The 13,976-nt window shown below is 39.3% G+C and overlaps 1 protein-coding gene across 4 annotated transcripts in view; it reads right to left on the reverse strand.

The window, feature by feature from the left end:
- DNAH7 (dynein axonemal heavy chain 7) overlaps positions 1-10,221 on the reverse strand; it is a 277,543-nt gene extending 267,322 nt beyond the window's left edge. For 2 of the 4 annotated variants that reach the window (XM_045480573.1, XM_045480572.1), the window contains exon 1: positions 9,825-10,221. In XM_045480573.1, the coding sequence (XP_045336529.1) occupies positions 9,825-9,839 (15 nt within the window). In that variant the 5' untranslated portion in view covers positions 9,840-10,221. Of the gene's footprint in view, positions 1-1,108; positions 1,166-9,824 lie in introns of those variants that run through there. The other 2 variants (XM_045480576.1, XM_045480575.1) reach the window with 2 other exon arrangements.
- Positions 10,222-13,976: the final 3,755 nt, after the last annotated feature.

Genomic DNA, 13,976 nt, shown 5'->3' on the forward strand with positions numbered 1-13,976 from the left:
CACCAACTCCAGACACCCTGGACACAGATAAAACCCCACAGTTTAAAGGAGCAACTGGAATATAAAAGATCCAGCCCTAAAAGTCCACCAAGGGCAAGGGAGCTGCTGGAATTCTCTCTGGTTTAGAGGGGCTGGTGAGCACTATGGTTTACATTCTCCCTCCACCTTAATAGTGTGGACAGGACCAAGGTCCAGGTTCCATAGTCTACTGCCTCAGTGAGCCCCGGACCCCTAGCCCACATCAACCTCAGCCAACACACCAAGGCAGCCCCAGTGCAATGCACACCGGGACACCCTAGTCAGTGCTCACTACAGCCCCAGCTGTCATGCCAAGGTGACACAGATGCCAGGGACCCCAGAACACTCCAAGCCTATGCCATCTTGGCTTCAGATGACTTGCTAGGGCACTCCCAGAACAGACCACCCAGGGACCCGTCGGCTCATGCCTACTTTCATTCCTGCCTTCCTACCAAGACAGCTCCTATGCAAAGCACTCCAGGAACCCTTAACCCTGCCTGCCTCAGTTTCCAGCCACCCTGCCAGGGCACTCCATGCATGAAGCACTCTGGGAACCCTGCATTGTACTCTCCTTTGGCCCCAGCCATCCCACCAGGGTATCCCCTGCACGGAGTGCCCCAGAACATACCTTGGCCTGCACAAGTCCACTCCCCCACCAAGGCAGTTCCTGCATGGGCACTTGAGGCACCTTGGCTGGCACCTACTTTGGTTTTAGCTATCCTGCCAGGGCACCCTCTGCATGAAAAGCTCCAGCTCCACCCCAGCCCATGTCTACTTCTGCTCAGTCATCCCACCAGGGCAGCCCCAGCACATAGTGCCCCAAACCCATAACCCACACCAGACACAGCTCCAGCCAGCCAAAGCCACAAGGCACAAACATTTTACAGGGGACAACCATACACAAGACCATTCCTTTGAGTTTAGGAGAAGTAGCTATTCCACCTAATTCATAGCAACAAACACAAGTCAGGAAAAATGAGGAGACAGATGTATATGCTCCCAATGAAAGAACATCACAACCCCCCCACCGAACAAAATAAATGAAACAGAGCTAAGTCATATACCTGATAAAGAGTTTAAAGATGCTCACCAGACTGGAGAGAAGAGTAGAACTCAGTGAGAACTTCAACAGCTACACAGAAAATATAAAGAGGAATAAATCCAAGTTGAGTACAATTAAGTGAAATGAAAGACACACTAGAATCAACAGATTAGCAGATGCAGAAGAATTGATCAGTGATCTGGAAAACAGGGTCATGGAAAGCACCCAAGCTCAACAGCAAGAAGAAAAAAGAATTTTAAAACTGAGGATAGCTTAAAGGATCTCTTGGACAACATCAAACAAACAAGTATTTTGTATTATAGGGGTCCCAGAAGGAGAAGAGAGAGAAAGGGGAAGAAAACTTATTTGAAGAAATGATAGCTGAAATGTCCCTAACTTGAGGAAGGAAACAGACATCCAGGATCAGGAAGCACAGAGAGTTCCAAACAAAATGAATGCAAGGAGGTACATGCCACTGCAATAATTAAAATGTTAAAAGTCAAAGGGAGAATTTTAAAAGCATTAAGGTTATCATTCAGAATTGAAGGAGAGATAGAGTTTCCCCAGACACAAAAGTTAAAGGAATTCATCACCACCAAACCAGTCTTCCAAGAAATATTAAAAGGTCTTCTTTAAGTTTAAAAAAAGGCCATAATTAAAAGTAGGAAACTTATGAATAAAATGATGTAAAATATGACAATATATACATACAACATTGAAGGGGGAGTAAAAAAAGTTCTTTTAGAATGTGTCTGAACTTAAATGACCAACAACTTAATATATATTGACAGCTTTACCCCATATATGAACTTCATAGTAACCACAAACCCAAAATCTTTTATATATACAGAAAAAAAATAAAGAGAAAGCCAAGCCTAACACTTCAGAAAGTCATCACAAGGCAAGAAAAAGAACAGAAGAACTACAAAAACAACTATAAACTGATTTTTAAAATCGCAATATGTACACATCAACAATTACTTTACATTTAAATGGTCTAAATGCTCCAATCAAAAGACATAAGGTGGCAGATGGATAAAAAACAAGATCCATCTATACACTGACTACAACAGACTCACCTCACACCTAAAGACATATACAGATTGAAAGTAAGAGTATGGAAGAAGATGTACCATGCCAATAGAAGAAGAAAAAAAAAAAAAACCTGGGGTAGCAATACTTAGAGAGGACAAATAGACTTTTTAAAAAAATATTTATTTTTGAGAGAGAGAGAGTACGAGCAGTGGAGGGGCAGAGAGAGGGGGAAACGGGATCAGAAGCGGTCTCTGTGCCAACAGCAGAGAGCCTGATGTGGGGTTGAACTCACACACCATAAGACATGACCTGAGCCTGTCAGATGCTTAACCAACTGAGCCACCCAGGCATCCCACAAATAAGACTTTAAAACAAAGACAGTAACAAGAGACAAAGAGGGGCATCATATAATGATAAAGGGATCAGTCCAACAAGAGGATATAATAATTTCAAATATGTATGCACCCAACACTGAAGCATCTATATATATGAAGTATTAACAGACATTGAGAGAGAAATTGACAGTAATACATAGGAGAATTTAACACCCCACTTTCATCAGTGGATCGATCATCTGAATAGAGAGAAAAAAAATCAAGAAACAGCATCTTTGAATGACCCACTGGACCAGATGGACTTAATAAATATATACAGAACATTCCATCCAAAAACAGAATATACATCCTTTTCAAGTGCACATGGAACATTCTCCAGGATACATCACATGTTAATCCACAAAACAAGTCTCAATAAACTTAGGAAGATTGAAATCACATCATCTATCATTTTCAAGCACAACTGTATGAAATTAGAAATCAATCATAAGGAAAAAAAACAGGAAAACCTCACAATGCATGGAGACTAACTACCATGGGTCAAAGAAATCAAAGAGAAAATAAAAAAATACATGGAGACTCAAATGAAAACACAATGACCCAAAATCTATGGGACAGAACAAAAACAGTTCTTAGAGGGAAATTTATAGCAATACAGGCCTAGCTCAAGAAACAAGAAAAATCTCAAACAATCTAATCTTAGATCTAAAGGGACTAGAAAGAAAAAAAAAAAAAAAAAAGACCAAAGCCCAAAGTTAGTAGAAAGAAGGAAATAGGAGCATAAATAAATGAAATGAAGAAAAAACAAACAAACAAACAACAACAACAAAAACCAATGAAACCAAGAGCTGGTTCTTTGAAAAGGTCAACAATTGATAAACCTTTAGTCAGACTCATGAAGGAAAAAAAGACACACAAAATCAGAAATGAGAGAAAAAAAGTAACAACACCACAGAAATACAACAAATTATAAGAGAATACCATGAAAGATTATGCCAACAAATTATACAACCTAGAAGAAATGAACAAATTCCTAGAAACACACCATCTTCTAAAACTGAATCAGGAAGAAATAGAAAACCTGAATAGACCAATTACTAATAATGAAATTGAATAAAAAAAAAAAAAAAACAAAAATCCAAGACAGATGTATTCACATGTGAATTCTACCAAACATTTAAAGAAGAGAGAAGATTTAATGCCTATTCTCAAACTATCAAAAAAAAGGGGGGGGGGGGGGAAGAAAGCTTCCAAGTACCTTCTATAAAACAAGCGGTACCCTGATACAAGAACCAGACAAAAACACTATAAGAAGGCAACAGGCCAATATCCCTGATGACACAGAGGCAAAGGCCTCAACAAAATGTCAGCAAACCACATTCGACAATTCATTAAAAGGATCATTTACCACAGTCAAGTGGGCTTTATTCTTGGGAAGTAAGAATAGTTCAGTATTCAGAAATCAACATAATACACCACTTCAGTGAAACAAGGGATAAAAAGCATATAATCTCAATAGATGCAGAAAAAGCATTTGACAAAAGTCAGCAACAATTCATGATAAGAACGCTCAACAAGGTACGTTTAGAGGAAACAAACCTCAACAAATAAGGGCCATATGTGAAAAACCCAAAGCTAACATCATACTCACTGGTAAAAGCAGCTTTCCCCTGTGATCAGGAACAAGTGTGTATACTCTCACCATTTTTATTCAATATAGTACCAGAAGTTCTAGCCATAGCAATCAGACAAGAAAAATGTAAGACATCCAAATTGGTAAAGATGAAGTAAAACTCACTGTTTGCAGATGACGTGATACTATATATAAAAAACCCTAAGGACTCCACCAAAAACTATTAGAATAGTTGAATTCACTAAAGTTGCAGGATACAAAATTAATACACAAAAATCCATTGCATTTCTCTAATAGCATAAAGAGAAATTAAGAAAACTCCATTTATAATTACACCAAAAAATAATAAAATACCTAGGAATAAACTTAACCAAGGAGGTGAAAGACCTGTACTCTGAAAATTAAAATATTGATGAAAGAACTTGAAGATGACACAAATGGAAAGATATTTCATGCTCGCTGACTGGAAAGATTATTCTTAAAATGCTCATACTATCCAAAGCAATCTACAGATTCAGTGTAATTCCTATCAAAAAACCAGTAGTATTTTTCACAGAACTAGAACAATACTAAAATTTGTATGGAATCACAATAGACCATAACAGCCAAAGCAATCTTAAGGAACAAAGTTAGAGCAATCACAATTATACAGTGATATAATACAAAGCTGTAGTAATTAAAACTCTGATACTAAGAAAAATAGACACACAAATCAATGGAACAAAGGGCCCATAAATAAACCCGTGCCTTATGTTGAATTAATCTACAACAAAGGAGGCAAGAATACACAATGAGGAAAAGACTGCCTCTTCAATAAATAAAGACTGCTGGGAAAACTGGACATCTACATGCAAAATAATGAAACTGGACCACTTTCTTACACCACACACAGAAATAAATTTAAAACAGATTAAACACCTAAATGTCAGACCTGAAAACACAAAACTTTTAGAAGAAAACATAGGCAATAATCTCTCTGGCATTGGCTTTAGCAACATTTCTCTAGATTTGTCTCCTCAGGCAAGGGAAACAAAAACAAAAATCAACTCCTAGGACTATACAAATAAAAAGTTTTTGCACAGTGAAGGAAACCATCAACAAAACAAAAAAAGCAGCCCACTAAATGGAAGATACTTGCAAATGATTTATCAATAAGGGATTAATACCCAAAGTATATAAAGAGCTTCTACAACTCAACACCAAAAAACAAACAAACAAACAAACACCTATCCAATTTTTAAAAAAAATAGGCAGAGATACCTGGGTGGCTTACTCAGTTAAGCATCCAAGTCTTGATTTCAGCTCAGGTCATGATCTCACAGTTCATGGGTTTAAGCCCCACATTGGGCTCTGGGCTGATGGTATGGAACCTGCTTGAGATTCTCTCTTTCCCTCTCTCTTTTTCTGTCCCCCACTCGTGCTGTCTTTCTCTCTCTCAAAACAAATAAACTTAAAAAAAAATAGAGGACCTAAATAAGCATTTTGCCAAAGAGGACACACAAATGACCAACATAAATGAAAAAGTGCTTAACATCACTAATCAGAGAAATTCAAATCAAAACCACATTGAGAAATCACCTTACACCTGTCAGAATGGCTGAAATGAAAAACACAAAAATAAGTGAATATGTGAAGAAAAAGAACACTTGTGCACTGTTGATGGAATGTAAATTGGTACAGCCACTACAGAAAACAGTATGGAGTTTCCTCAAAAAGTCAAATCCATTATGATCCATCTATTCTGATACTGGGTATTCACCCAAAGAAAATGCAAACACCAATTTGAAAAGATATATGCACCTCTGTGTTTATTGAAGCATTATTTACAATAGCCAAGATATGGAAGCAACCTAGTGTCCATCCATATGAGTGGATAAAGTTGTGGTATACATACACAAATACACAATAAAATACAACTCAATTGTTAAAAAAGGAGATCTTGCCATTTGCAACATCGTGGATGGACCTAAAGAATATTATGCTAAGTGAAATAAGTTAGACAGGACAAATATCACATGATTTCACTTATATGTGGAATCTAAAAAAACAAAACAAAAAAAGAAAAAAATGAACAAAAAGAAGAAACAGACCCAAAAATACCAGAAAGGTGGCCAGAAAGGAGGGGAGTAGGGGATGGGCAAAATGGGTGAAGGGGAGTGGGAGACACGTTTCCAGTTATGTGAAGAAGTCCTGAGAATAAAAAGTACAGCATAGGGAATATAGTCAATGGTATTGTAATAGTGTTTTACGGTGACAGATGGTAGCTATGCTTGTGGTAAGTGTAAGATATAAACTTGCTGAATCACTATCTTGTACACCTAAAACTAATATAACATTGTATGTCAACCACATCTCAATAAAAAAAAAATTACCATGGACAATCTTGACCTTTTTTCTACCAGGTGAATTTTAACATCAATGTTGCATAAAACTTTTGGGAATTTTGATAAAAATACACTGAATTTCTAGAATAACGTGAAGGAAGCTGACATAATTAGGATACTGACTCTTCTTTTTCCATGAATACAATGCTTCTTCATTCAGATCCTGGGAGTGTATCCTTCAAAATCATTTCATAATATTCTTCCTAAGCGTCTTCTACATCTTTTGTGAGATTTTTAGGTATGAAGATTTTGAATGGGAAAATGAATCATAGCATCTGCACGAGACTTACAAACTTTTTATCCCAACTGCTTTGTCAACATGGAAAGGTATATGAAAGCTGCATCTACTTGTAATTTCTGTGATGGTTGTGCTTTGTTTGGCCCAGTCCAGTCTCCATGGGTTTTTTTTTTTTTTTTTTTTTACCCTTGCTTTCTGCCTGAAAGGCCGAATCCGATGGGGATTAAGCAATGAGAAGCACCAGTAGCACACTAGAGAGCAGGAGGGGAGAGCGTTTTGGATATTTCTTTCCTAGTACTTCCTGTTTCCCATAGTTCTGTTAGTAGCTGAATTCTTCCAGAGCTCAGCTCCTATCAGGAAGCTACCATTCCAAACCCCCACCTCATACCAGGTTTTAGATAATGGTAAGTATAATTGAAATGATAAACGGTAAACGGTAATTCCTGATCAGGCCTAGGAATGCTAATGACTTCGTATTGCCGTTAATCTTTAAGTGCAGGCAACCTCGTTGGCTCTTTGCCTTAACCTTACCCGCACCACTGCAAAGGGTCTCTTTGTAGGTTTTCTTCAATTAAATCCCTTTGAGATGGTCATCTGTTTTCTGGTGGGATCCTAACGAACAGAACTTTACTAAAATTAAAATTGCTAAGGAGTCTAGACCTTCCTTAAGTAGTCTGGCTTTGCATTTCGTTTTGATTTTAATTTTCAACTACTTGTCTATTGGACCGGAGGTCATAAATCTGGCATAATCTAAGTTTAACCACTCTGATCAAATGACCAGAACCTGCGAATGTATCAGGTTAAATAAACAATCTCATGAAGTTGTCTGGTTAAAACAATCTCTCAAAATTTATCAGGGTTGATTTAACATAGTTGTCACAGATTTGCATCATGGTTATCAAAGTGATCACCTAGGTGGGCCTCATATCAAACTGTTTTTACTCTGACCTCCTCTTTAAGCAAGGACATGAAGAAGATATTTAGGAAAACTGAATGAGCATCCTATAAATGCACAATTACAGTACTTGATTTAACAATTAGAAAAAGTGCTTGGGTAGAGAGGAGTTGACAGCTTTTTCCTCCTTACCTGCCCACCATATATAGTCGATTTGTGGGGCACTCCACAATCTTTGCATATTAAGACACTTGAAAGTTCTTCAATGAAGCTCAAATGTCTTAATGTTTTAATTTTAAAATTGAAATGAGCAGTTGCAAGGGATTTAGGTTTCTCTTAAATAGCTAACTTAAGAGCTCAGACTGCTATTCCTGAAAAATGCCTTGTCACTCTCAAACTTCCACTAATGAGATGAATGTGTTAAAATCTCCTTCAGCAAATATGATTTACCACCTGCTCACTTTTTCAAACTAAATGAATACATAAGTAAATGTCACATAAGAATGGCATTTCCAAAAGTTTAATCCATTCCATTTGTTTTAGGTTAAAATGTAAAAGCTTTTATCCTTTCAAAAGGAAAACTGCATTTGAAATTAGCATAAATGAGAGTACCAAGAGTTTTAAAATTACCAAACAACCAAAGCAGTGAGAGAGGGACCTCTGCTGTTTAAAAATGGTGTTTAAAAAAATGGAAATAATCCTAGATGGGGTCATGTAACTTTCTTTCAAGATCCCAATAATGCCTCTTCAATAATATAGGTCCCTTTAGGGGAGAGTGGGGAAGGGATAAGGGAAGTCATTTCCAAACGTCACTTTTATTAAGATAAAGCAAAATTTAAAACCTAACTGCCAATAGGTTTTCACTGGATATTTTTTTAGTTGTAAATTGGTCAGCTTGGGGCTTTGGAAAATAATAGTTCAGAAATACCACTGCAATATGATAAATACGTGTTTTAAATTTCAACAACATAGGCTATGGTTCAAGATCAGGCCAAAGCCTGTTAAGAGCAACATGCAAATAAGTTGCTTAATGCATATTGATGATAAATCTTTTTAAAAGGACTTTGTGATTATAGGATCACAAACAATCACTAGTACATAATGGCTCAGTTTTTTAGCTACCTAAATCATTTTGTTGTTGTTTTTTGTTTATCATTTGTTCTTTTACCACTAATTACTAATTATATGGTAAGTGAATCAATGTCTGTTTCTTAGTTTTCAGTTTATTACACATTTCAATAAAATGCCAAAACTAGGTTTTCTTGATCATTTAGGCATTATTTGATTAATCAATTAGGATTGACATTTTGTTAGTAATCTACAACCCAATGGATAGGGGAATAAATTACTTTTTAACATCCTTTCCTCAATAAACTAACACTACAAAAAAAAAAAAAAAGCATGAAGCATTAAAAAAAAAAAAAAGAATTATAGTTTAGTGTTATAACAAAGAAACCATGCAAAATCCACAGGCTTTCCAGCAACTGTTTTTCATTCAGTGCCACCATACTTAAGGAGCCTTTTCCATATTCATTTAGAGAGTTAAAATTGTTTTCTCCCTAGCCAGAATCATGCCCATGCTTAACTCCTTCCCATTCTGTTCCCGCATTAAAAAGTTGGCCATTGTTCTGCATTTCTTTTGTTTACAGTTGCTCTTAAGTTCAATAAAGAAAGTTCTGGAAAGTAGGTATTGCAACATGCATCTTTTATTACCTGTCCTAGAGATATTTTCCTAAGAAATTCCATATGCCACTTACCAAACCTTTTCACATACTGGTTTGAATTTCACAACCTCAGAAATGGGGAAAGTTCTGATGCCCCTTCCCTTCTGCCCCCCTGCATAAAAAGGGAGAAGAGCTTCGAAAGGTAAAGTGGTTTCCCCCACGTCTCACAGCTAGGAAAGGGCTTGGATTCCAACCCTAGAGAGCCTAGACCCACTGCAACTCCCCACGCAGCTTCCCCCCACCGTGAGCTGGGGACACTCTGGAGCTGTAGTTTTAACTGCTAGCGCACCGCTGGGCTAAAATGGTTGGTTGTCATGACAACATCAAGGACGAACGGTTGGGAAGAAAACATTTAAGGGTTTTCACGAAAAGCGCTCAATATCCCAGATGTAACTAGGATGAAGGAAGCTGTACCCTACAGGATCACGACTGGGGAACCTGGAGGACCAGGCTTCGATCTCTTCTGAGATAGGAAGGAAGCTTCGCTGCGGGGCCAGTCGGGCGAGGAGTGCCATCTCACCTGCTCGCTGCTCATGGCTGTGAGGACGCGTTCGAGTCACCTAGTGGCTTCACTATCGCTGCAGCCCGGCGCCCCTCAGGCAAGAGAAGTGGCAGCCCGGGACCCAGCCTGAAGCCTCTGCTCCCTCAGCGCAGAGACGGTCTAGCGTCCTGCAGCATTGGTTGCTAAGCAACAGACCTCAGGCTCCGTTTCCGGTCATCTGTTGCTCCTGGGACAGCACCTAGGGAACTGGTAGTGGGATCCTGCAGGAGGCACTTTCCAGGGCACACGGTGGCGCCTCTGAGCCAGTGCGGTGCACCCACCGAATAGCTGAAGGCAGAGAGGGTACTTCTTCTGTCTTGAGAAGTGAATAATAGCCTCTGATTACTGATCATCACGTTTCTATCCTCTTCTAAGTTAACTAGGTGCTTGAACCCCTGCCATAACCCCTCCTTTAACTCTCTGTGCCTAAATCTCAAAACTAGCGGAATAAAATGCTTTTCTGTAGGAAGCACTATCATCTGCTAACTACTGAAGTTTCCATATCTTGGCTATTGCAGATAATGCTACAATAAACATAGAGGTGCATATATTTGAATCAGTGTTTTTGTGTCCTTTGGTAAGAGGTGAGATTACTGGATTTATGGTAGTTCTATTTTTAACTTTTTGAGGATACTCCATACTGGTTTCCACAGTGGCTGCACCAGTTTGCATTCCCAGCAGTGCAAGAAGGTTCCTCTTTCTCCACATCTTCACCAACACTTGTTCTTGCAGGTCTATTTATTCTAGTTATTCTGACAGGTGTAGCTCATGTGGTTTTGATTCACATTTCCCTGGTGATTAGGGATGTTGAGCACTTTTCCATGTGTCTGTGATCTGTCTGTAGGTCTTCTTTGGGGAAGGTTTATTCAGGTCCTCTGTCCATTTTTTAAAATCAAAAAAATTTTTGGTGTTGAATAATTGAAGTTCTTTATATATTTGAAGATTAACTTTTCTATCATTTGCAAGGATCTTCTCCCACTCAGTAGGTTGCCCGATGGTTTCCTTTGTTATGCAAAAGATTTTTATTTGTGTAGTCCCAAGAGTTGACGTTTGTAGCTCTCTTGCCCAAGATTTGTCTCGAAAAATGTTGCTATGGCTGGTGTCACAGAGATTACTGCCTATGTTTTCTCCTAAAAGTTTTATGCTTTCAGGTCTCACATTTAGGACTTTAGTCCACTTTGAGTTTATTTTTGTGTATGGTGTCAGAAAGTGGTCCAGTTTTCCCAGCATAATTTTTTTGATGTTTTTATTTACTTTTAAGACTGAAAGCATGAGCTGAGGATGGGCAGAGAGAGAAGGAAACAGGAACCGAAGCAGGCTCCGCGATGACAGCAGAGAGCCTGACACAGGACTTGAACTCACGAGAGATGTGAGATCATAACCTGAGCCAAAGTCAGATACTCAGCCAATTGAACCACCCAGGTGCCCCCCAGCACCATTTATTGAAGAGACAGTCTTTTCCCCGCTGTATATTCTTGCCTCCTTTGCTAATTAACATACACACCCCTATGTTTATAGCAGCATTATTTACAATAGCCAAAATATAGAAACCAAAGTGTCCATCAATAGATGGATAAAAAAAGACATAGTATCTATATACAATGGAATATTAATTGACCATAAAAAAGATAAGATCTTGGGGCACCCGGGTGGCTCAGTTGGTTAAGAGTCTAACTCTTGGTTTCGGCTCAGGTCATGGTCTCACAGTTTCGTGGGTTCAAGGCCCACATCAGACTCCAGGCTGACAATGCAGAGCCTACTTGTGATTCTCTCCCCCCACGCCCCCCCCCCCACTCTATCTTCTCTCAAAATAAGTAAGCTTTAAAAAAATTTTATAAAAGATAAAATCTTGCCATCTGTGACAGCATGGATGGACCTAGAAGAGATTATGCTAAGTAAAATGAGGAAAATAAATACTATAGGAGTTCACTTTATGTGGAATCTAAAAAACAGAACGAATGAAGAAACAAACCGAAAAGTAGACTCTTTTAATACTGAGAGCAAACTGGCGGTTGCCAGAAGGAAGGGTGATGGGAGGATGGGTGAAATAAAGTGAATTAATAGGTACAAACTACCAGTTATAAGGTAAGTCATGGAGACGAAAGACCATGAGGAATATAGTCAACGATATTGGAATCATGTTGTACGGTGACAGATAGTGACTCTGCTTCCCGTGATGAGCACAGAGTAATCCATGAAATCGTTCAATAAATGTTTTACACCTGAAGCTAACCTAACAGTGCATGTTAATTATACACCAATTAAGAAAAAAATGCGGGGCGCCTGGGTGTCTCAGTCGGTTAAGCTTCTGACTTCAACCCAGGTCATGATCTCACTTTGTGGGTTTGAGCCCCACATTGGGCTCTGTGCTGACAGCTCAGAGCCTGGAGCTGCTTCAGACTGTGTGTCTCCCTCTCTCTCTCTGCCCCTCCCCTGCTCATGCTCTCTCTTTCAAAAATGAATAAAAACATTTAAAAAGAAAAAGAAGAAAGATAGGAGTCAGGGGTTAGTGAAAAATTGGAGCAGAATGAAGTTTTAAAATAACTACTTGGCAGGAAAGCAGAGAGAATGGAAGTGATCAAGGACATACAGGAAAGATCATTTGAAGTTGAAGCCTCCGAACTAGTAGTGACAAAAATCTGAACTCCAAAGACATTCAACAGACCAGGCTCAGGTTCAAAGAAAACCAACATATGACACATTTCCCAGGCTGGTATGACAGAAGGATAACTATTGGCTCACAAACTGGCCCCCACACAGGGAAGAGGCACGTCATCCCAGATTGGTAGGTGACAGGTTTCACATGCAAGGGAACTTACATACTAGACTTGTTTTTCCGCAGCCATAAGACGAACACATTTCCACACCCACCCGCCCGCTAGAATCTTCAGTTTATATAGAGGCCTTAACAAGGTTCAGTCACATCCAGATGGGCTCAACAGCAGATTGCTCCCTCATTTGACATCCTTGTAAACGGTGTCAGCTGTAGAAAGCATGGAAAACATGGGCAGAACGTGCATTCCAAGGTGGGGGAGGGGGGGCTAAAAGGAGCCTCCAGATGCCTGGGTCCAGTTTGTGGCCCTTTGATGACCTCCTTCAACAACAACAGAGCAAGAGAATGGAGACTCTGAAAAGAGTAAAGTTGAAATTAAGAATCTCAGAACCTAAAATCAATAAAGGAAGAAAAGGCTATTCAGTGGCAATAAAGGAGCTCTTAAATAGGATAGGTGGGCATCTCAGTGAGAGAGAGACGTGGCGGGAGAAACTACTGTCGAAGCAGAAAGAATAGGAGTGAGGGTATTGATGCTGCGATTTCAGAAGTGCAATTCCAGGCATTGACACGGTCCCCCATGTGGCCATGGAAATGGGTGCCTGTAGTGAAGGACTTTGGTCATGAAAGGTCAAGGAACTAAGCTTGATTAAGGAGTTTCACTTTAGCTAAGGCTATAGCTGTTCCCACGGATGCTGAGGTAAGCAGAGTGGAGGGGAAAACTGTGAGCTGAAGTCCTCAATGAATCAAGGAGGAGAGAAGATGTTATGAGCCTAAAATTAGTAAGAACTCTTTGCTGGAAAACAGATGATAAATATTGTAGACCCCATCTCCTGAACTTGGAACGTGGAAGAATGGAAAATCCCACGTAGAAACAGCCTTCAAGGAGATAAATTACAGTAAAAACCTGGAGGTAGGGGTAGAGTTCCAAGAATGGGTTGAAGATATAGTGTGTTTTCATAGCCCAGGGGTACAGTGAAAAGATCTGAAAGCCAGTAGAATACTAGAAAGTTGATTCTTCAGCCAAAAAGAAACAAAAACCTACTTAAAAGGTAAAAGCACGAGAAGCTAAAACATTAGCTGGAGGGCTTATACCACAGGCGATGCTAACCACGAGATGTGAAGGTGGGATTGGTTTAAGTGGCTGCCCGTGTGCTGCCAATAGAACTGTTCCCAGCAGTTCCCAGGTATTTAAAAGGAATTTGGCATTCTTGATAGAAAGCCAACATCAACTGGATTGCTTCTTGAGAGTACTGGTCCACACAAACAGGCCAGCAGGGGACAGATGGATTCACAGCAACCGTCTGGACAGGGATGACCCTGAAAAGGCCCATTCACTTTCCACCCTTTTCCCCATCTGC

Source organism: Leopardus geoffroyi, chromosome C1 (assembly GCF_018350155.1).
Source record: "Leopardus geoffroyi isolate Oge1 chromosome C1, O.geoffroyi_Oge1_pat1.0, whole genome shotgun sequence".
Taxonomy (NCBI): Eukaryota; Metazoa; Chordata; class Mammalia; order Carnivora; family Felidae; genus Leopardus; species Leopardus geoffroyi.